Here is a 22,369-nt window from a genome sequence, read left to right as displayed (position 1 = left end):
CACTGAGCCTATATGCACACCTGCTAAATAACACACCACAAAGACTACAGCCAACAGCCAACTGGTAACAATGTTCTACGTCTGTGTGAGAATTAATGATTCTCTGAATTGTTCATTCAAAAATGGAAACCAGAAGACCCGACAGGACAGATTCAAGATGCTAGTCAGTGAATTAACATATCCTGATGTTAAAAGAACAAATGATATTTACTGTTCGTTAGAACAAGAACACAGTTATACAGTATTAATAGCAGTTTCTTCTACAGAGTTTAATGACCAAAAACAGAATCTTACCTACAATAACAAGTTTGTTTTGATCTCACAACCTTTAGCCATCGGTTTGCTCGCTTAAGTGAGAAAAGACTCGACATGTCTCACGGACGAATTGTAAATTGTGTTTTACAAGTGTTTTTATAGTTGAGCAACATTCTCTAACTTCTCTCTAAACCAGCCAGATTGCAGAGGTGTACGGATGAAGTGTTGGGATGCATGAGGTGCCCCTGACAATGTCAGCCAAGTTTTCCACTCATGTTGGCCCAACTCTGATAGCTAGGCTCGTCATTGATAGTATACTCCAATGGAGGAGCTTTTTGGATGGTAAACCAGCATCTGAACCCGCCATTCTTCCTGACACTGGGATCTGAGGGGACAGTATCCAACAATTTCTCATGTCGGCACACTTAAGTGAGATAAATTAGCAAGCAGCTAACTATTTGAAAATTTACGTTTTCTTAATACTCACAATTATGGCGTCTCACCCCTATCTGACAGCTGGCTTTTCCAGAGCTTCCCAATAGCTTTGCACACTTTGCATTCAGACTGTACAAATAGGCAGTACCGTGACCATGAGGCATTCTTTGTCCAGACAATAGTGTAAACATAACTGTACAATGGAGATGTTAGATAGGACTCAAAACTGTGCTCAGGCCTACAGTACAGATCATCATGTCATCGCCTCTGACACTGAGAAGTTAGAGCAGATGCTGAGAGAGCAGTACAGCATATAATTTCAAAGCACTGCGTTGTAACTAGTGCTCATCAAACACAGCCACTGCAGACAGCTTCATGTAAACACAAGTTGAATGTATGTATGCATGTATGTATGTGTGTATCATCAGTGTCTTTTCTTACCCTCGTTGATTTTCGCCATGTCCACGCTGGCATTGTTGAGTTGCAGGGCAGTCTGCAGTGCTGGGAGGAGCTGGCGAAGCAGGGTGGGGTCCTGGAGTAGTGGAGGGGCGGGAGACTGCAGGACCGGAGACACGGGCACTGTGGAGGCAGATGATCCAGGGGGCCCTGATGACGGGTTCAAGCTCCCTGAGCTAGAGGATGATGACTGGGACTGGGTGGCAATGGTAGCTGCGGGCTTCTCCACCTGTGCTGACTCTGTGAAGGCAGCAGAGTGGATAATGTTATTTCATCAATAAAGGCAGTCTCACAAATCAGATTCCTCCAAATGATAATGCAGGTCAATGTGGATAGCATTTTGTATTAATTTATACAGGTCTAGGAAAGCGACCAACAGTCTCATGCAAATATCAGCTCCATTATGGACTGAGATCACACACTTAGGCTGTGTTCAGACCAACAGAAGCCCTGCATGAAAAAACTAAGCCAGTCCAGCTTCATTTCCATTCTACGCTGACGGTAAGATATACACTGTACCCAACTCAGAATTATGTAAGTTGATTTGGATTTTTTGGAATAACAAAGATACATTTTAAAGGCTGATGGTCTCACGTGAAATTAAGACACAAGACTAGAGCATTGCTCATAATACAGGATAGACATGGAAAGGTGAAATCTTGCACATGCTTCTATATTAGAGATGCACAATATTGGATTTTTTGCCAACATCCCATATGCCAATATATAACAGTTAATTTGGCTGATAACTGATACAGATAGATCCACTTTTCCCCAGCCTAATTTTAGCTATCATCAAGTCTCTTCTGTGGTGGAATTAACAGCACATTATGCATACTTTAATCGTGATGGCCACCAGCATTGCTTTTCAGTGTATGTAACATTCAATCATTGTGCAAAAAAAGAAAAATACTTCAACTTAGGGTTGATGTTTTCTACATGTTCACTTTGTCCAAAAAAAAATCAGTTTGCGATACTGGCAGAAATCAGCATGTTGGCTGATTCCGATATTTCATTTTAAAGCTTATATTTGCCAATACCGATGACATGCCCTATTCTATATCCATTAAGCGAAATCCCATTCAGGCATTCCTGACATATTCCATTCACAAGAGCAGGCTGTACGTATGTATTTACAGACAGACAGAAAAGCCAAAAATATAATGCCTCCGGCCACGGCTGTTGCTGGTACAAAAAGGGGGAAAAAAAGGATATTGATTGATTTTTTTTATCTGACAAGTAGTCTCTGGTACCTTGTATATAATACATGTAATTGATTTTTTGAAAAGAAACTTCCATGTAAAAAAATGCTGTGGAGCTTCACCATAACTTCAGTTACTTTATACCACGTTGGTTTAACTCATCTAATACATACAACACACAGTTCCTGCTGTAGGGTTACTGGTATTGTGTACATCTACTGACCCTAAAATAGGGATGTAAAATAATACTCAAACTGCTAATTAATACTAAAAATTAGGGCTGGATATGATAATAATTTGCAACATTATCATTAACATTTTCCTCCTCTGGTATCGAAATTGGTATCAAGTTTTTTTTTCATAGAGTTAGAAATCCTATGATCGTGACAAACAGGGCTGAAGAGCTATGAGCAGCTGTGGTCAGCACCAATGCTACGGGCAAGCTGCCCTCCTCGTGTCCAAAAGACCTGTCTTCATAACAAGCATGTGTCAGATTTACCAAGCGTAAAAAAAAGCCTACCCTGCTGTCATACCATTAAGCATTTATTATGAAGTATGTGCAGCAAGCATTGTGTTATCTTTCAACAGCAAAAGAACAGGGGCATATCACATGCCATAGTGATTGCACCTCGTCCGAAATAAATGAATGCAGCAGGAACACTAAACTTAATGGCTGTTTTTGTGTTGTTTTGTCTATTGCCTTTCTACATATCAAACTTTAAAAAGCAGTTATTCATGACCACAACTGTATCGAGTCTGTTTGAGAGGAAGTGTTTTAGGAATAGTGAACAGACATTCAGAAACAGGTTATTCATGATAAATGACACCTATTCAGTGACAGCTCAAGTAGTTTAGAGGTATGCTAATAGAGGCATGCCACTGTATAGTAAAAATATTCTGCTACATTTTTCCTGGAGTTGCCTTGCAGCAGCCTTGGGGGATTTTCTACTAACAACAACAGAAGACGGCTGTACCTGTTAGAACCTTTAATGTCAGGTGACTGCTTTGATGCAATACAGAGTATTTTCTGTTTGGCACTCGTATATATGCAACAACAGACCTTAAGAATGCTGAAACACACAACCAACACGTCACAAATCGACTACACAGAAACACAGAATTTTAGTTTTCTGTTTGTCTGTTTTCACCTTGTGAGCTTGAGAGTGTCATTTAGGGCGAAATGTGCTCATGGAGACACCTATTGCTTCGGGAACTACCATAGAAGCTGTTTTTAGTACTTTGGCAGCTGTTTATCTGTCAGTGAGGTTTTTTTTTTGTCAATGGTATAGCATCACAACCACGCAAGATGCAGTCACGAGTCTTTACTGGTGTGTAGTTGAGACCACAATGAAGGCCGAGTTCAAAGATGGGGCTGCCCTCTGAAAGTCGGAGATTTAAATCATCAATCGGAGATTTCTCAGTTAACTGAGACAGCTTAAAGTCGAGCAGTCTTTATTTTATTTTTTGCTTGTCAGTGTGTGCTGTGCAGTGTGCTTCTGGGGATGTTTTGGTACCCAGACTTTGCTGCAGTGAGTGCTCTTGACTCTTTAGGAGAGGCTGCAGTGGACACGATGCAGTGGCACAGAGGAAGAGTCACTCTGCACTGTAAGTAGCGCTGGGCGAAAAAATGCTAATGATATCAATGGCAAAATAACTTTTCCTCGATCAAAATATGATATGATAGAATGCATTCCAGCCATGTTTTGACAAACAACATGAACAGCCAATGATGATAAGAATAGCGTTGCAGCAATCTAAATGCAGCGAATGACTTTGGCTCTAGAATACAGCTGAGAGTTTGACAACTGAGTCCTATGTGCTTCTGCAGCGTTTCATTATCACGGACAGCTGATGGACAGACAGCAGCACAGTGAGTGAGACAAAAAGAGTGCAGCTTCTCCTTACAGCACCAAAGTATCTGAAACAGCCAAAATTGCAGAGGTGGAAAGTGACTTCTTTAGACTTCTACAGACTACTTTGTGTTTCAGGTTTAATCAGACTTTGGATGAATTATTTAGAAACAGCAGGACGCATCGCTCCATGTCTCATCCAGCCACTTGCACTGAGCTCTCCTTATTATTACCAGGGGCAGATGTAATGTTTTGGGCACCTGGGGCCACAAGCACATGACCTTATTTTCACACTGGGAATGTTGGCAGGCTATAAGAGAAGTAGGCCTATTCAAAAGTTGTTTTTTTTTTCCTGAGTAAAATGATTAATAGCACAGATGTTTCACAGTCACAAGTTGAAGTCAGAGTCCTGCAGTCAGGAGAGGTTGGCCTATTATCAGCACAATGTGCTTAAATGTAGCGGAAGTTTGTTTAAGATGGAGATTTTAATTTTTATATAATGCTGCGAAGTTTAATAAATAATAATAAATCATATGTTTATTACACTCCAACACACCATGGTCAAATGAAACTGTGTCAGTGAACTATGATATCTTCATATCTCACTAAAAGGAGATAAAAGGAACCTTTAAGCTTGACAGAAGTAGTTATTTGATGTATATCGTTATATATCAATATCAGCTAATATGAAAAAAAAAATGATCATGGTAAGACTTTTTTCCCCCTATCACCCAGCCCTAACTGTAAGGCTCCAGGCTCTTCATACCGCTGTTACACTTAATGTTGCTCTTTAAAGTTTTATATAGAAAACAATACGAATCGTTAAATATTCCTATTGAACGGCAAAATCCGATTCGACTGGCGTAATTCTGAGTTAAGTACAGCCCTAAAGCCGAGTACAACACTCTGACATGCAGGCTACAATTAAAGAGCGTAATTAAGCATCCCCTGCAATCCGACGTATAAACTGGATTGTGCATATGACTTAACCAAAACATCAACATCTATTCATCACAGTCTGCCATGCCTATTTATGATGCAATCTGCATGGGCAAAGAAGTTTAGGGATGCTCCCCAGGAGAGTAGAAAACATTTAAATATTACTAAATAAATACTGACAAAACTCCAAGATTCAGAGCAAGGTCTAGTTGCCAGATCTATTTTATAATGAAGAACTATAACCAAAGCCCCACCTCCAAACCCCCCGCAAGCAAAACTGACATTCCACGGTAAACACAGAGGTGAGCTGCTGCTTTGCACTGAAACCTCTTGACCAAGTCAACAATGCAAGCATTACTGATAGCACACGATAATATTTTCTGTTGGCTTGCCCATTTCAGCAAGTTTTTATCATAATTTGAACACACCTGATCAGTGGTCCTGATTCTAACCATAAAAATTAAGCTTATAGTTATTTTAATGAAAACAACAGGCAGCAATATAATCAGCAGAAAACTGAAAAGAATAATTCACCATCTCACGCACAATTTTTTAAATCTCTACTGTCCACATTAACTAGCCAAGCCTGTAACGGACTCAATCCAATGTGGTTTAAACAGTCGCATCAGCAGATTAGTTTAATGCCTGAAACACACTGAACACGTGAGTAGCGTGTGGTGGCTAACTCACCGAACTGCGTTATTGCTGTGACGCTTCTGCAGGGCTGCCTGCTGCTATGAGTACTGTTTTCCACATTTATAAGCACATATTCCACTCATTTATGAAGCTGTGCAAACTCCTGCATTGTCAACAAAACGGTCCTGCAAATATTTCACAATAAAATGCCTTGGGTTCAACAACTAAGGGGACTCTGTTGACAGAGACGTTGTCAAAGGACTTTTATTTTGAAACGTTTGAGTTTGAGTGAAACACATACATTTGTATTTCCTCATCTCTGTGACAGATAAAGACATTGAAATTGTAATAAAAGATGGTCTAATATCAATGGTCAATATAATCATAACACCATTTGCACTTGTGTGTCTGTTGTCTATTTCTGCTTACAACCACGCACAGCACACGGAAAAAAAATCGGCAAGCCGCAGTTTCTCTAGATGTGCCGCGGTTGACAAGCAGCTGAGATGAGCCTGACAAGCACTGCTCACTCAGGCAGTGTGGCTCCTCTGACTTGTTAACATAGGCGCAGAAAAAAAACCTAGGTTTTCACGCACCGCTCACGCAGGCAGTGAGTTCTAGCGCCCAGTGCAAAGCCAGAGTGTGTTACTTGAAGTCACATACGCATGCATGAATCAGCTTTTGTAGTCTCAGTCTTTTGGTAAGCAGTTCCTTAACCTTCATCAGCCATAGATCGCCTTAACAATAGTCATCATCGACTAACCACTAACAACAATGCTTAAGCCCTCTTTCAGCTAGATTTGTACAAAAAATAATGACAAAGATTGAAAACACTCATCCTTGATATTTTGAGCCAAACACGATCACAGCACACTGGTAAGGACTGGTGCCGTCACACTTACTAGCAGCAGTAAAGCCGGGGGCTGCCGATGCTTGCATAGCCTCCCTTCTGTAGTCCCTGTCTTTGGGGAAACTGTTGACGACCGCAGTCTTTGTTGCCTCTTTTTGCCTCTGTTCTCTATGAAACACAAAAACAAGTATGCATGCAAACAAATATTAGCCATGTATCCAACCTTTACGAGACACTGATTAAAATCAAGCGTGTGGAATCGAGTGGTTTGAGTTAAAGGGATTATAGCTACCTCTCCAGCCATTCTTTGGGCTTCTCCCACTGGGACACCTCTGTCCTGCAGTTGTAATAGTATTTCTTTCCAGATGAGCTGATGTGCTCTGACCAGTCGTCACCAGGTTCGTAAGGCTGAGAGGGAGAGCAAATATTTAGGGACATGAGGCCAGCCAGACAGAAAGCAATTGTGTGCTCTTGTGTTGAGGGGATGTGATGCAAGAGCTTGTAATGAAATCTGAAATGTACAAGAGATATCCACAGCAGCTTTGTAAGTGGGAGGGGAAGGCTTATTTCAGAGACAGCTCGAGATTCTTTACGGAAGTGCAACATTTTGATATTTTAAAAAGGTCTATTGTATTGTGAGTGGCATTTTGTGCTCATTTGTTACAAATTGACGCTGTAATTCTGCGCTTCATTGTGTTGTCAATATTGTAAGGCAAACACACAGGGAGAGAAAATTAGACCCTATCCATTACTGAAGCAAGGGCAAACTGGAAATAACTTCACAAAAACACAGTGTCACTGATCCCTCTCTGTGGCAAAACACAGATTATCGACACTGTTCAACAAGTGCACTTTAGATCGCAGATAATGAAACAGCTGCAACAGGCTTTTCTCCTTGGTGGTGCGCTGCTAAGCAACAAGATCATATAGACTCAGTTTGTTTCTTTTTAACATTGTATTGTAATATAACTTTGTCTTTAGGGATGCACAATAAGGATTTTTATATGCTGATACTGATTGATGAACATTTTTGTATTTTAATAAAAAGTTTAAAGTAAAATGTTTGGCTTTGTAGTCAGCGCATAGGGAGTAAGTGTTTATTGGCGGATTGCAAACTAAATTCAACATAATGTCACTTATTGTAACGGAGTGTGTGGATGCTGCCCTTGTTAAGTCAAAGTAATGTGGCTCCCTATTATCAACTCTACTTAGCTTAGCTTAATTTCGTTAATGGAATAATAGATAATTACACAGGTTTCCCATTATCAGCGGATAATGTATAGATTTGATATATATTGTGCATCCCTATTTGCCTTATTTATCATTGATTAAATCACATTTATTAATGAATGGAATTACTTTCTTTGCAAATTTAAACAGAACAATTGAAGATAAGAGGAGAACAAAATGATTTAACACTGATTTTTGGCTTATGCATGTAATAACAGAACTAACATCAAAAGATCGTCAGTCATGCTACAAAGGACCTTTAAATTATCTTTAGCACAAAGCTTACTGATTTTCTGCCACTAAATATGTTTGTATAAATCTCTATGCAATTTTCCTTTGACAATGTAAAATACAATTTATCAATATGTTGTCATTGCTATCAAAGTGGTGGTGTGTTTAATGTTTTTCATCTTAAAATCAAGAGTGCACAACAAAACCCACCATCAAAGCTGTGAAACTACAGAATAGCTTTCCACAAGAAACAATACAGACTGTAGTACTAGGAAAAAAAACGATGTTTGGTCCATCACCTGCCAATGTGCTAATGTAGAGGCAACACTTACTGTGTCTGAGGTCTTGCTGGGGTTAGAATGTGAGTTGGAGCTATGAAGAGAACTGTGGTTGTGAGAATTTTCTTGTGGAGAATAACTGGTCCCTGCAACAAAACACAAGAGAGAAAAACACCATCAGTAACAGCCAATAACAACAGCATGCCAGGTTCATTGCCGTAAATGTGAAAAGCTTGGCTGAGAACAACAACAAAATATTCACTCCAGCCTGAGGCCATCTATGCTTAGACAAAAAGGTGGCTGAACATGGCGCGTCTGTAACTTTTAGACATATGCTCCGTAATAATAAACATTCCTGCTGGCAAAAGATGCAAAGACATTGCATACTGCAACACAACTTTCACAGACATTAACCTTTATTATGGTGTATATTGAGTGTGCAGCAACAACTATCTTGCAATGTTATTGCATGTCACACTATGCAAAATAAGGTTTTAAATGTCTTGGTTGCAAACTGTGTCAGACTGTTTTGACCAATTTTAAGGCATGTCAGATGGTGCAGTGATGAATCCTAGAGCTACAATGTAAATAGAAAAAAAAAAAAAGGAAAACCAGCGCAGACACACGTCAGCAGCTAGCGTCATCCATCTGCTCCACTCTAATGTGCATGTAGCAAAACAATCAACAAGCTTTGGCCAGAGTGCTGGCACTTTTTTGCATTAAAACCTAAAAAGAGGAGGAGGACTGTGAAGCCTTAGCAGTAGCATTATGCCTGCTTGCCAGCAAATTCTGGTTAATTTGATGTCAAATTGGAATTTGCTGGTTTGTAATTGTGGGTAGAAGCAGCAGTCACCCTGTGGGATTCTGGTCATAAATTTCTGACGCTGTCACAATTTTGACACAAGCTGTTTCCAGAGCTCTAAATCAGCTGTCTGCTATTTGTGGAGTCTCACAATGAGATCCAAGACCACCATTTTGGATTGACAACAAAGGAGTTCACTGTGAGATTCTCTCAGAAATTATAGTGCGGTCAATTTCGAAACAGTGTGTTGCCAGTCTGGCCCTGTACCGGGCTGCCTTCCTGGCGATTCTGATCTAAAAACACCATCAACACCACTACATGTAGGAGAGCAGAACATGCGGAGCGCTCAGGTGGCAAAACTGAACCTGCTTTTGCTCGTGCCATTGTCTCAGCTCTGCCCAACTATTATTAGATGCTTTAAATGTTAGCACTAACAGGATATTTTGACATGTATAACATTTTTTAAATTTCTTTGAGGGGGGTCATAATAACATGTCAGTGAGGCAGACCACAGAAGGGGGGGGCGGTTGAATGAAAGGCCCCTGGTGAGAAGATTTTCAGACAGAATTAGAGGGAGGATGCTCTGTGTTTGTGGCAATCTTCACACACAGCCCCAGCATGACCAGTGTTGCAAAATAAATGCTCCAGCTTGTAAATTGTGGCATTAAAAAGGGTTTTTTACTCTAATTTTACCTGCAACTGGGAAATGAAAAAAAAAACAACAGATTAGCAATATCATAAAGATAAAGGAAAATATAGTTGGGCAATTTTGTGTCAATACTAAAAACAGATAATTGAAAACGATGACGGAGAAACAGATTTTAGCTGTAACTCACTTTAAGATGAGACAAACAAACAAATAAGGGATAGATGTTGATATCTTTAAACACTTAACACTTAACCCCAATATTTTTTGGCTGACTTACATTTTCGATGGCCTAAATGTAAATGTGTAAACTCAATCAACTACAGAAAAGGCAATTTAATGCAGCTGTACACAGTTTCCTTAATTGTGACACTTCGATAAATGAAAAAACATTAACACAAATAAAATATATCTTTATAAACATATTGTGTATTCTCACAATCTTAAAGGTTTCTGTTTGGATAAGACTTTGATAAAAACACCATTAAAATGTTGAAATGAATGTATATATTTTAATATTATATTTAATCTGCTCACTCTATAGAAGCAAAAAACACTCTAAAATATACAAGATTAATTCCAGATTACTAAAGTTACCTATTGTTTAGTTTATGTAACTCACTTTGTAATTAATAACACCCACATACAATGTTTGTTGACAAATTGTCTCAACAGTGCACTTCAGTCCAGCATGGCATAAATATATGTTTACTTCCATCTCTGACAGAAGTTTGGTAAAATATTAACACTGATATAAAGTGTCTGTAACTCAAAACATTTTTACCATTATCTCCAAACTGTACTCACTTGTAGTAACATTACCTCAATGACATTAGTTATTTACTATCACCTTGTTGCATTGTCAAATTGAATTGCAGATCACTGTTTAACACTGTGCTATTGTTAACAGAAACTCCTGCTGTGTTCAGCTCCGTTAGCTGTTAGCTCCTTTGGCTGGGTTAGCTGTTAGCCATATCCACCACAGGTCTGTTCTGCCCACCAGCTGCTAACAGCTAACTACCTCTCTTTCTTGTGATAACAGCATTAAGAAGTGCTCTATTTCAGATGCTCAATTCAGTTTGTCATTTGCTGGGTAATAGTTATACATACATACAAAACTTAAGACACACAGTCTTATTCCCAAAAGAGACCTGATGGAATTTGACGGCCAGAGCAGCCACTCACAGTCGATATTTGGTGGCCTCAAAGAACATTTTTGTAAAAACAAAGTCATTTTTTCCAGGTGCATTATCCAGCAGTGACAGGCAGTCACTGAGAAATTCAGCTACTTGTTCTCATCATCCACAACTATGTTTAAAACAGCAAAACAACACCAAACTGTGTTTCCTTGAGGCATGTTCCCAAACAATGAAAGTCATCGCTTTGACAGAGCTGCACTCTGGGTATGTTTCAGACTTCTCATTTCATCATTTTGATTGACCTTTGATGTTTTCATTTGCTGGTTTAATATATCACATCTGGTATATGTTTTCTTTGTGATATCTCTTTTACAACAAGGACCTGCGTTTAATTCATGATCCCAACACAAGAGTATGCTAGGGGGGCACATAAATAAGTGTTGACACCCTTCATGAGACCAACAGACTCAGACCTTCATGATTAATGCTCTGATTTTCTAGTAATATTCAGAATGTTTTGAAATTCTGAGATTTAGTGTCTGATTTTGACATAAAAATTACCCAATTGTGGGGTGCCCAGTAGCTCATTGGATAGAGCAGGCTCCCTATGAACAAAAGCAATGTCCTTGCCACAGCGGGTTGGCTTCCAGCTTGCGGCCCTTTGCTGCATGTCATCCCCTCTCTCCCCCTTTCACGCTTACATTCTGTACTGTCAAATAAAGGCGAAACCGGCCCAAAAAAATCTTATTCAACTAAATCTTTTAAAAAAAATAACTCAAAATTGTACAGTTAGATGATCACTGGCACAACTATCTGCAGGGTCAATTTAATGACTCAGACAGGTTGATAGTTTTGAAGTGGATTATTATCTGATGTATAAAGCCCAGCCCATATCTTGTGATGCTTTGCTCAGTGTCTGCCCGCTGTCAGAAACACTGCATTATGCTCCATTAAAAACACTACAACCACGCAGTGCTGTAAGTATGGTAAGTGCCCTACGAGTGAACCACAGTGTACACAAAACTAACAGCAGCCAGCAGATTCCATTGTGGATAAAAAGCAGCTCAAAAAAAAGCATTTTGGACTAAAAAGTTCTTCTATTTCAGTAGCATTTTAGGTTTGAACTTCAGAAATGTGTTCAAAGAGAGGCTGTTCAAAACACACCCAAAACTGATCCAAAACTAACAGTCCTCTTTCCATAAACTCTATGCTATCCAACACAGGGTTTTCCCAAGCACAGTGGTTTGGGCAGGTGGTTAATGATGTTCAAAATACAAGATGTCTTCATAAAAAACTATTACAGTGATGTACAGTAGAGTTGGGTTGATTTACAGTTTTTCTGGTGCAGTCTATAGGCTTAAACCTGATTAGTTTATGCAAACCGGCTGAACCTGCATTTGTCCTAAAGTTACGTCACATTCTGGCAATGTTACAAGTAGCCTAAATCACAGTGCTAAATACAACTCATATTGCATAAGTAATAAGCAATATGACAACATGTTTAACATAATATTATTTTGTAAACTTACTAATGGAGCAAATGGTGTCATATAGGTCATGTGAAATGTACTTCAAAGCAGAGGCAGCTGGTGTCAAATTTCAGCAGAGCAGAAGGGGGGACAGCAGTGCACGTTTGTTTACTTTTTAGGGAAGAGAGGAGATGACACACTCGTTAACATTTTGAAGCCAACAGAGGAGCTGTCCTTACTGGCTGCAGGTGTGTGAGCTGAACTTTCGTTGGACGCTGCTTTTCCATTTATATCTCTTTGTCACTTTGAAAGTGCCGCAGTAGAAGAGGATCAGCTGATTCATGAAGTTAAATTGAGGAATTATTTATACGAAACCTACTTCTTCTCCACAAAAACTTTAACACAGTGTAAGCTGGCTGGAGGGAGAACGCCCTGAAGCTTTAAGTTTCTGCTAAGGTAAATTACCATTGCTAACAAGCTAGGCTAATATTACCTGCTGTTGGTTATCTCATATGTAATTTCCAGTAGGATATACTGTATATCCCAATATCAAACCTGTGTTAAACAGGATGGAAATCCAGGCACTTCAAAAGTGTGAAAAAGACAAAGAAGCACAAAAGACTTTATTATAGTGGCTAAATCATAAAAGAAGCCATCATGTTTCAACATGTACCAGTCTTTGTCAGGGCTTCAAAAACAAATGCATTATGGATATGGCTCAGCCTAAATGAGATATCAAACGTGTGTTTTTTATATTTAAAGAGCAACGTTACAAATGTAGAAAGGTAGCAAGTCAGCAACTCCCCCATCTTTTATGTGTTTGCGTCTCCAGTCTCATCTCAAGCACACAGCTATTAGCAACATATTTTGTTTAATTTAACAGGAGTGAATATTTAATGGATTCAGTGTGGACAGCATAGGGGACAGAGAGCGCCGGCGTTTCTCAATGCCTCAAGACGGTTGGATGTTCGTTTTCTACGGGACACGTTATCATTATATTCCCCTGAGAGCAGCTGTTGAATGGTAAAATTTGGAAAACTGGTCTGGTGTTTGGCTTAATACCAAAACAGTTTGAAGATTTTCACACCAGCCCAACCCTAACTTCATAAGGTATCAATATAATATGCATTAAAGTTTACCACAGGACTCTTCTGAATAGCTTTGATATGACTTCAATTTGTTGAGATTTGTTTTGTTTAACTTCAAAGATATGCACAGCGGCATTAAAGAGTGATGCGTCTTCCTCCTCACAGTCTATCTTTGGCTGAATACAGAGACCGGCTTGCAGAGAGCACATCAATCTGACAGCAGTCAAAAATCTCTTTTAAGCTTGTTAAGGCAGTCCGATCAATGTGAAGGTTTTGATTTAAATCCCTCATTCGACTGCACACCAATCAAATATTCTGTTTTACTGTGAAAAATGTCACAGTACAGAAGCTAAAGATGCTCTAACTTCCATTTCACTGGATCTTTAAGGAAAAGAGGGACGCCTCTACAATAAATCTCTCCAGAAAGCCTGCAACATATTGAAAATGCCGTTCTGAGAGATTATTCTCATTCAAGGACAGATCTGGGACATTATGGTTGATAGGGACATCCTTAGTTACTATTAGGAGTAAATAACAGGAGTAATTTAGGCATCGGGCATGCATGTATAAAGCTATAGTCAAATTTTAATTTTCAACTTCACAACTATTCTCATGCTGTCAACCAGAAAAGACCAGTCGTAAATAAATTATCAATCGCCCTTTTCACAGCCCTGTGTGAGACAATATGACAATTGTAACATCACCATAGCTACTGCACAATCGTGAGAAACACATGATGACATTAGCCATCCTCATCAGTACAAGTATAGATTGTGTTTTTCCACGTGCAAATGACAAGAAGCTTTGCAACATACCACACAGTCCCAGGCCTGCTGTTATGAAGATAGCCAACAACTTTATACCGAACTCTCACCTGTAGTTGACATTACAACACACCGGTTAATGAGCATGCATGGTTGGGCTTTCCTAACAGCTTTTGATTCATCCCTTTTTACACTCCACAGAACTCAGTATGCACAGGAAAGAGCTCTAAAGGGCAGCTGACAACGCACGATGTGCGTCAAAAGGCCCACGTCCATTGTTTTCTATTTAAGCCCACACACTGGCGATATCTTGATGCGCGTCAACGCATCAGAATACACCACTGACCAAATTACCCAGAATTAATACAAGCCAGTCCACAAGAAAATCAGCAACTTTTTTCACATTTTCTCCCAGGATCAATACAATATAGCTGCCTTACACTGTCTAGTGTGTGCTATGTGATGCCTTTGATGTGTGCTGCACTGCCCTTTAGAATTTAAAGGGACAGTTCACCACCAAATCAAAAAGTCAATAATTTTCTGTACATATTTTTGTTCTACATCAATCTAGATTGTTTTGGTGTGAGTTGCAGAGTGTTGAAGATATCGGCAGCACTGACGTCTTCTCTTGAATATAATGGAACTAAATGGCCCTCGGCTGGTGATGCTCAAAGTGCCAAAAAAATTAATTAAAAAAAAAAAAATCTCAATGTTGCTTTCCAGAAATCATGACTCAGTTAATCAAGACAATCCACAGGCCTTGTTTACAGCAGTTTGATGATCTTTTTCTACTGAACTACGCCTGCCAACTGTATATTTGATTCAGAGTCAGGAACTGAAAAGTCTCTGCACAGTTCTGAACCACTGTCCTGATATCAGCGGTAACAGCTATGGTTGGTGGTTTGATATTAAGCCAAACAGCAGACTGGACCAGTTTACCTAATTTTACCAGGTGTCCCACATAATTCAGCAGTCAATTTGAGCAGAACATAATGACACCATGTCCCAACATAAAGCGAGTGTCAAACTATCACACAGGACAGTGTAACATTCTCTCCTGATCATAATGGTAACACCGGCTGCTGCAGTTCAGCTGTAAATTACACAAAACCTGTTGGACACTAGATGCTCGATTATTAAGTTTGCAAACATGATGTTATATTAATCATGCTGTCATATTGCTTATTACTAATTCAATGTGAGTTGGATGTTGTCTGCACTGTAGGCTACTTTTAAAATTGCCAGAATGTGATATAGTGACAAAAGCAGGTTCAGCTGGTTTGCATAAATCCAACCAGTTTAAGCTGGTATACCAGACTGGACCGGCAAAACCTGAAATCAACCCAAATCTAGTAACAGCCATTTGAGTGCAGTGCAGAGTGGCATGGATGAACAAGTCAGTGGGATATACTCATAGAAACTCCTACGCATGCACGACCGGTGCAGCTATCGCAACAAACCACAGAGAAGCTCCGATTAAATAAACACAGAGGGAGCATGACTTCAGTCACTTCTCAGGGAGCCATTACTCTGTTATACCTTTACATAACAAGTAGTTGCTTTCTGTTGTATTTCAGTCATATTAAGATACCTTATGTGCTCATGAAAAGAGCTTAAAAAGTTACTGACAGGACTAGAGCATAGCAACAAAAAGAATTCTCAAAAGTCAACTGAGACTGTAACTATTCCTGGTGTAGAAGAGGAAATCCAAACATTGTCCAGTGTGGTTATTTGCTCCTGCTCGCTGGCTATCACACCAATTACTCGAATGCCAGCCTCCTCTTCAGCTTCTTCCTGCTCTATGGCTTCAAGTTTGGTCAGGACTAAAATTGCCATTCAATAGTATTTGACAAACATATAAAATCCAAACCATTTTGAATCCCTTATCCAGTTTCTGGCCATCAGATAAAGGCAAGGACAACATTCACTTGACTATACCAACTCCTGAATAGTATTAGATCGATGTTTAGCTTGTAAATGCTCCCCTATGTTAATTAGCTGGTTACTAACGGTATGTCTGCTATTTAATGCTGGGCAGGTAGTGTGCAGTTGGTTTATCAGAGGTAGTTTGGTGAGAACAGGTGCCTGCTGCGGCTCCAAACAGAGCTGACGACAACACTAAGATCCAACCAAAACAGTGAAGTTGTGAGCCAGAAAATCAAAACAGTGAGCAGGAAAACTTGAGGGTTGGGTGAAAATTGTCTCTGGGTTCATCACTGCAAACTTTAACATTACAGATTGACCAGTTGTAAGGATCTAAGAATTGATTAGTGTTACAAAGCAGTTCAAATTACTTTAATCCAATACCAATATCCTATAAAAGCCCTGGAAACAACAAGAAAATCAGTATTTGTCAGTCAAGTTTGTGTATTATTAACACCATCACCAAGGTGCCATTCAGAAGGTATAGTTATAGCGTTCGGTGGTAAAAACAAAACAAGCAATATATTCATCCCATTACACTGTCAAACTGGAGAAACTGAGGCAAACGGAAGGAATGCCATCAACTATCCTTTTTACAGTACAAGTAACAATTCAATAACTACAAATCCACTGAAGTTCACAAACGTGCCACACAGGATTTGTTACATTTCGACTCAAGCTGGAAATGTGTTATTGGCTTACTGTTCTTTCATATCATATAAAGATGAATGCCTTAAGTTATTTTAAATACTTCTAGTTTATATCACAGAAATCTTCTGATAAATCTGGCATCATGTTTCACTCAGCAGAACTGCGATTTAATAAATCAGCAGTTATAAAGATGTGTAAACTGCATTTGTAAAGCTGACGAGTATTATCTGAGAAACATTAGGTTCTTTCACTTTGCATGGAGCTAAAATTAAAACTGAATGATGTGAAGTGTTTGCTGAATTAGTTAATGTGTAAGAAATCGTAAAAAATCATAAAGTCATCTTCTAGAAGGAGTGGATGTTTACCGTAAGCCAGGCAAGTCCTAAGTCCGGCCCGGGGACCAATTTAGACCCTCATGTTTAAATGACCCTCAGCTTGACTTTCAAAATTTACTGTATGTGGCCCGCCACACAATATTGGTTAATCAAGCAATATCACTTTGCATTTTCTCCATTCACCTCACAATGGCAAGACTATCGTACCGTTTGCAGACATGCATCAAGTAGGAACTATGCAGAGTTGATGTGTTTTCATAAAAAAACAGTAAAGAAGCAAACAGAATGGTTACCTAACAGCAGATATTTCCAGCTAGGTAACAGACATGGCGAAGCAAAGAGGCATAAAGTCGACAGCGAGGACCGCTGCTTTCAGGAGGGCTGGAAAGTTGAATACTTTTTCACTAAATGATTAAGCAGTTGAATTTGTCTGATTTATATGAGATTATTTTTAATAACCCATTTGATGTAAGCAGCAGCTGGCCCCTAGGTATTTTTAATCTAATCTGGGCCCATTCAAAAAGGTTTGGACACCCTTGCCATAAGCTATCAACTCAGATAATTTAATAAACTGTTAAAGAACGAAGGGAAAGGTAATCGTTAACGCAAACTGTGAAAACGATTGCTCTTGTAATCTAATGGGAGTTTTCTGGCTGAACAGAAACAACCACATATTTTGCTTCTACTTTGCTCTGCAGGGCACGATAGATCTTGCCATATTTTTTTTTTCATTTTCCTTATTATAATTTTTTCAGAATTTTGGGGCGCCAAGCAGCTCACCTGGTAGAACAGGGCCCATATACAGATACATGTCCTCGCCGCAGAGGCCACGGGTTCGAGTCTAACCCTGACCCTTTGCTGCATGTCTTCCCCTCTCTCTCTCCCTTATTCTCACTTGCTGTCCTATCTTAATTAAGGCAAAAAGCCAAAAAATAATCTTTAAAAAAAAAAATCTGAATTTTAAAGTCTGACAAAGTCAACACTGCAATAAAGAAATGACCAGATGTTCAAAATGGAGCAGGAATAAGCAAAATTATTTTGTTTTTAAACCCAAAATATACATTGTTTATGGACAGTTTTGTCTGTCGTCTGTAAAAAAAAAAAACAAAAACCGACATGAATGCTCAAACTAATCTGAATCAGGGAGTCATCTGTTGACATTTGAGATACTAATTTTGATTGGCTTTGTCAAACTCACTGGACATTGTGTAATATAAAACAACACTGAAAACTGAAAATAGGCAGTCATCAAATGCAGTCTGTGTGCTTTTCTATCCATAAACTGTCATATCAACATCCTTCGTTTCTTCAGAAGCTGTCAATGACTTATGTTAATCCTTTTAAAATTACGTAAAAGACCATTATCTGTTGTGACCTTGATACATCAACGTCTAAATCTGATTTTACCAATAATCGTATCTTGTATAACGACCACCTAACCATGCAATAACATGTCAAGCAGATATTTGAAACCTCCTTTGATTCTGCCTAAATCAAAAAGCACTCCCTTTTTAGGTTAGCGACTGCAGTCTACCTCTTACTGGCTACACATAATAACAGCAGATGAGTGCTGAAACAACGACAGCCCTTACTTTGTTTAAAATATCTCTGTTAATGTCTGAAGCCTTTGACACCAGTTCATCTCAAATATCTCAAAATAAAACACTTCAACACTTTAAATTCTGTACACAAATTCATGGGGGTTTTGGGGACTCCTGGTCATATTTTCAAGTCTTTATCTCCAAAGTAGCCCACTAACTGGCAACATCTCTACCCAGTGTCTCTGTTAGCAAGAGAAGCCCCACAACACTGTACACCCTGAGCTGTTTTGTTGTCTCTTGTCTGTAGACAAAGATGTTCTGCACAGTGCAGTGATTGCTGCATTCACCATTAGTCCTACAAATGCTTCATCAATGTACCATTTAGAAAAAACAGCTACACAAAACACTGTGTGCACACTCAACTTGAGCAATGCAATACAATAATCTAATCGCCCCACATCACAATAATGCTTTCTCATTCACAATATGCATACTTTCATTAAACTGCTTGACAGACAACTAATCAAATATTATAGATTGAGAAGTTTTATTTCCTTATGTTTATGTCATCTTGTAAAGAATAATACGACAAAACTAACTGCACAACAAGAATTTAAACTGTCCCCCATAAAACTGTGTCCACTTTCTATCACTGAAAATACACTTTTTCAAACCTTAAAAAGTGCTTTCACATACTGCCAGTGATTGGCTACTTAACAAAAACATATATAATACCTAAACAAGGCAAAAAGACACTTCTCACCATTTACAAGATTTCCCATTCACCATCTGAATGCGTGGACAGTGCTTAGTGTTGCTTTTCACTCCACTGCATAAGAACTGAAACACATTCACAAAACATCTAACCTAGGATTTTACCTGCTGCTAGTTAAGGTAAACTGAACTTGTTAAAACAAAGTGATTCTTTATAAAATAGAAATTTGGTTGATTGCTACTGAAGTTCATCAGTGCATCCATTTAGTGCTTGTTTGATCCAAAACTACAACAGCTGAAATACTGTCTGTCATAACATTAAAAAAGACATAAAACAGACTTTATATTATGTCTGACGGGGTAAGAAAATACTATGTGAAGCTTTAGAGTTTTAATGTTAAAGCTTAGTGTAAATTACAGCTTTATCTGCAGCCATTTAAGGGAGCAATTTGTTTTCAATCTAAATGCATTTTTTTCTAAATAACCACAGTGTCTCACCTCCATCCCTGTCTCTGGCCCGGTGTGTATGGACAGCCTTTGCTCTGCTGTGCCCTGTGCTGTCGATGTGTTTGTTTTCAGGGCTGTCAGACCTCCTGAGCATTTTGCAGGGAGGAGTGACATCTGAGGAGTCTCGCATCTTCTCATGTCGGTGGTCCCCTCCTGGATGGCTCTTGGACGAGTATTTGAGAGTCTGTGGACACAAATCAAACACCTTACTACAATCTAGTCTCTCCTGCTTAAAATGACTCAATCCTTTTAAAATTGTCTGGTCGAAAACCCTCTAAATAAACAGTGTTTGGCGGTTCAAAGTACTAAGGAGTACTAAAGTACTAGTGTTTATACATTAGGATTTTTAAAATATATATATATATATATTTCAGGCATTAATTTGCAGAGCTAATTCATGTAGCTTATAATTTATCTGCCAATTCTAACACTACATTAGCAAATAGCCCTGTTAGCTAAGCTAACGTTAGTTGTCTTTTCTTACTTGTTAAGAATGTGTTTAAAGGTACAAGCACATTTGTAATTTATAATAATAATGAAGTAAACAGGACGTTTTGTCAGACCATCCAGTATTGACCTCCGTCATTGTTTTTCAACTATATTTCGTATATAATGTTTTCTTCGTTATTTATCGGTATGTATTTGGAGCACTTTGATGTTTCGGGAGCTTAGCTGGCTATATCCTTAAAATGACAGATTGCGGTCAGGCCTTAATCGGACTGGCTAGCAGGGAAGCTAACAGTAACAGGCTATCATTAGCTTTGAACTGCAACAAAACTCGCCTGTACCATTTCCAAAATAGCTGAATTCGACGGATACATTCAGTCTATGTTGTCTTTACCTGACATTATTTACGCTAGGAAACATATGTAGCGTTCAGACTGCAATTTCAAACAAAATCATTTACTTTTCGCGTTATTTTCCGCACTGACTGGGGCCTGTTGTGCTTTCCAGAAGCCTGAACTAGAGTGTCCATTTTAATCTTATTTGGTGCTAGCAAGCTAGCAGGCTACAGTTAGCTAACAAGTACCTGATAGGGCTGAGAATCTCTTCGGTCGCACCTGCAAATAAAAAGAAACACAAGTGTGAATATGAAGCTTCAAATGTCAATGTGGAGAAAGAGTTGAAAGTGCTGCAACAGCTGAACGTCTAAGTTTCCAGACACTTATTTTGGTTTCGGTAAAAATGGCGGATTGTCAAAGCGTAGCTACGAGGAAAGGGAAAATCTGAACAAGTAACGTTAACGTTAAAAAAAAACATGTTTACCCATCGCCGAGTCTCGGTTGTTTCCTTGCATACATTACCATCAATGCCGTGTTAGTGTGTTTGGAGTGGGATGTGAAAGACTGATACCGGTACTATGTTTTTCTTGTTGATTCAGCGAGCTAAAATTGTCAATTATTTCAACCTAGCTTGTGGGTATTTCAATGCTATCGGCAGCACTGGTCGAAAGAGCGCCCTCACTCAGTCCATTTCCCACTCAGACACACACAGCCGTGTCTCTATCTGCCCACTGAACGTAGCAGTGGAGCAGCGCGCAGGGTTGCCAGATATTACATACTAACCAGTATGGGACAACCTTTATAAGTAAATGCTACTCAAGAAAGGCATCATGTAAACACATTATGCAATGCAACCATTAAGGGGTGCTGCTGTTTATAAATGGGTATGTATTTTGATTCTCAGTCAGGTATAAATATTACTTGCACTACAACATTAGCAATTTTGCTAAATTAACACCGACACGGTAGCATATACACAATAACAATGAGGAATTGAGTATTTATAATCATCTGGTGTCAGTCTAATGTGTCAGAAGTATGACTTATTTCGTAATTAATCGAAGAAATCAAGTATTTAGGAAATATCCGTCAAATAGATTAACATATGCTGGTATTGTACAGAACTGGCAACCTGTCTGAAACCCCCATACTCCACCTCCCCCTTCCGATGGCAACATCCGGGACACACTAGATCAGAGTAGCGCATTCTCAAAAACTTGTAAACCTTTTTGTTTGGGTTATTTCGTTGTTGTTTTTTTTGTACTAATATACAAACTTTTAGAATAAATGATCCACGTTGTCCCTTTTCATCCACGGGCTGTAGTTATAACTTATTACAGGGCTTTGTAAGCCACTAAAGGCCGAGAGCAGACAGTGACTTGTTCTCTCCTGACATCTAGTGGTTATATTCTGACATCGCAAGCAACATTTATTTAGAGATTTATTTATTTATTTAGTTAGTTAGTTAGTTAGTTAGTTATACATGAGGTGCCAGAGCTTGTTTATAAAAAAAATGCCAATGGAGGATCCCCCATACATCCCAACAGAAGTCCTAAGCCCCCAATGTGCTAAAATCACTAAAATCATAGAAACATGCTAAAATCAAAAAAATGTCCTACAATTAAAGAAACGGCCTTACATCCTAG

General features: G+C 39.0%; 1 protein-coding gene across 2 annotated transcripts in view; it reads right to left on the bottom strand.

The window, feature by feature from the left end:
* waca (WW domain containing adaptor with coiled-coil a) overlaps positions 1-21,483 on the bottom strand; it is a 29,822-nt gene extending 8,339 nt beyond the window's left edge. The window contains exons 1-7 of one of the 2 annotated variants that reach the window (XM_042510387.2): positions 21,208-21,483; positions 20,972-21,002; positions 19,933-20,125; positions 8,417-8,508; positions 6,916-7,031; positions 6,676-6,791; positions 1,132-1,386 (exon numbers count right to left, since the gene is read on the bottom strand). In XM_042510387.2, coding sequence (XP_042366321.1) covers positions 1,132-1,386; positions 6,676-6,791; positions 6,916-7,031; positions 8,417-8,508; positions 19,933-20,125; positions 20,972-21,002; positions 21,208-21,248 — 844 coding nt within the window. In that variant the 5' untranslated portion in view covers positions 21,249-21,483. The remainder of the gene's footprint in view (positions 1-1,131; positions 1,387-6,675; positions 6,792-6,915; positions 7,032-8,416; positions 8,509-19,932; positions 20,126-20,971; positions 21,003-21,207) is intronic. The other variant, XM_042510386.2, reaches the window with a different exon arrangement.
* Positions 21,484-22,369: the final 886 nt, after the last annotated feature.

The sequence above is a fragment of the Plectropomus leopardus genome, chromosome 21 (genome assembly GCF_026936395.1).
Source record: "Plectropomus leopardus strain MGB_pleo_1.0 chromosome 21, ASM2693639v1, whole genome shotgun sequence".
NCBI classification, from domain to species: domain Eukaryota; kingdom Metazoa; phylum Chordata; class Actinopteri; order Perciformes; family Serranidae; genus Plectropomus; species Plectropomus leopardus.
This window is presented reverse-complemented; position numbering and strand designations above follow the sequence as displayed.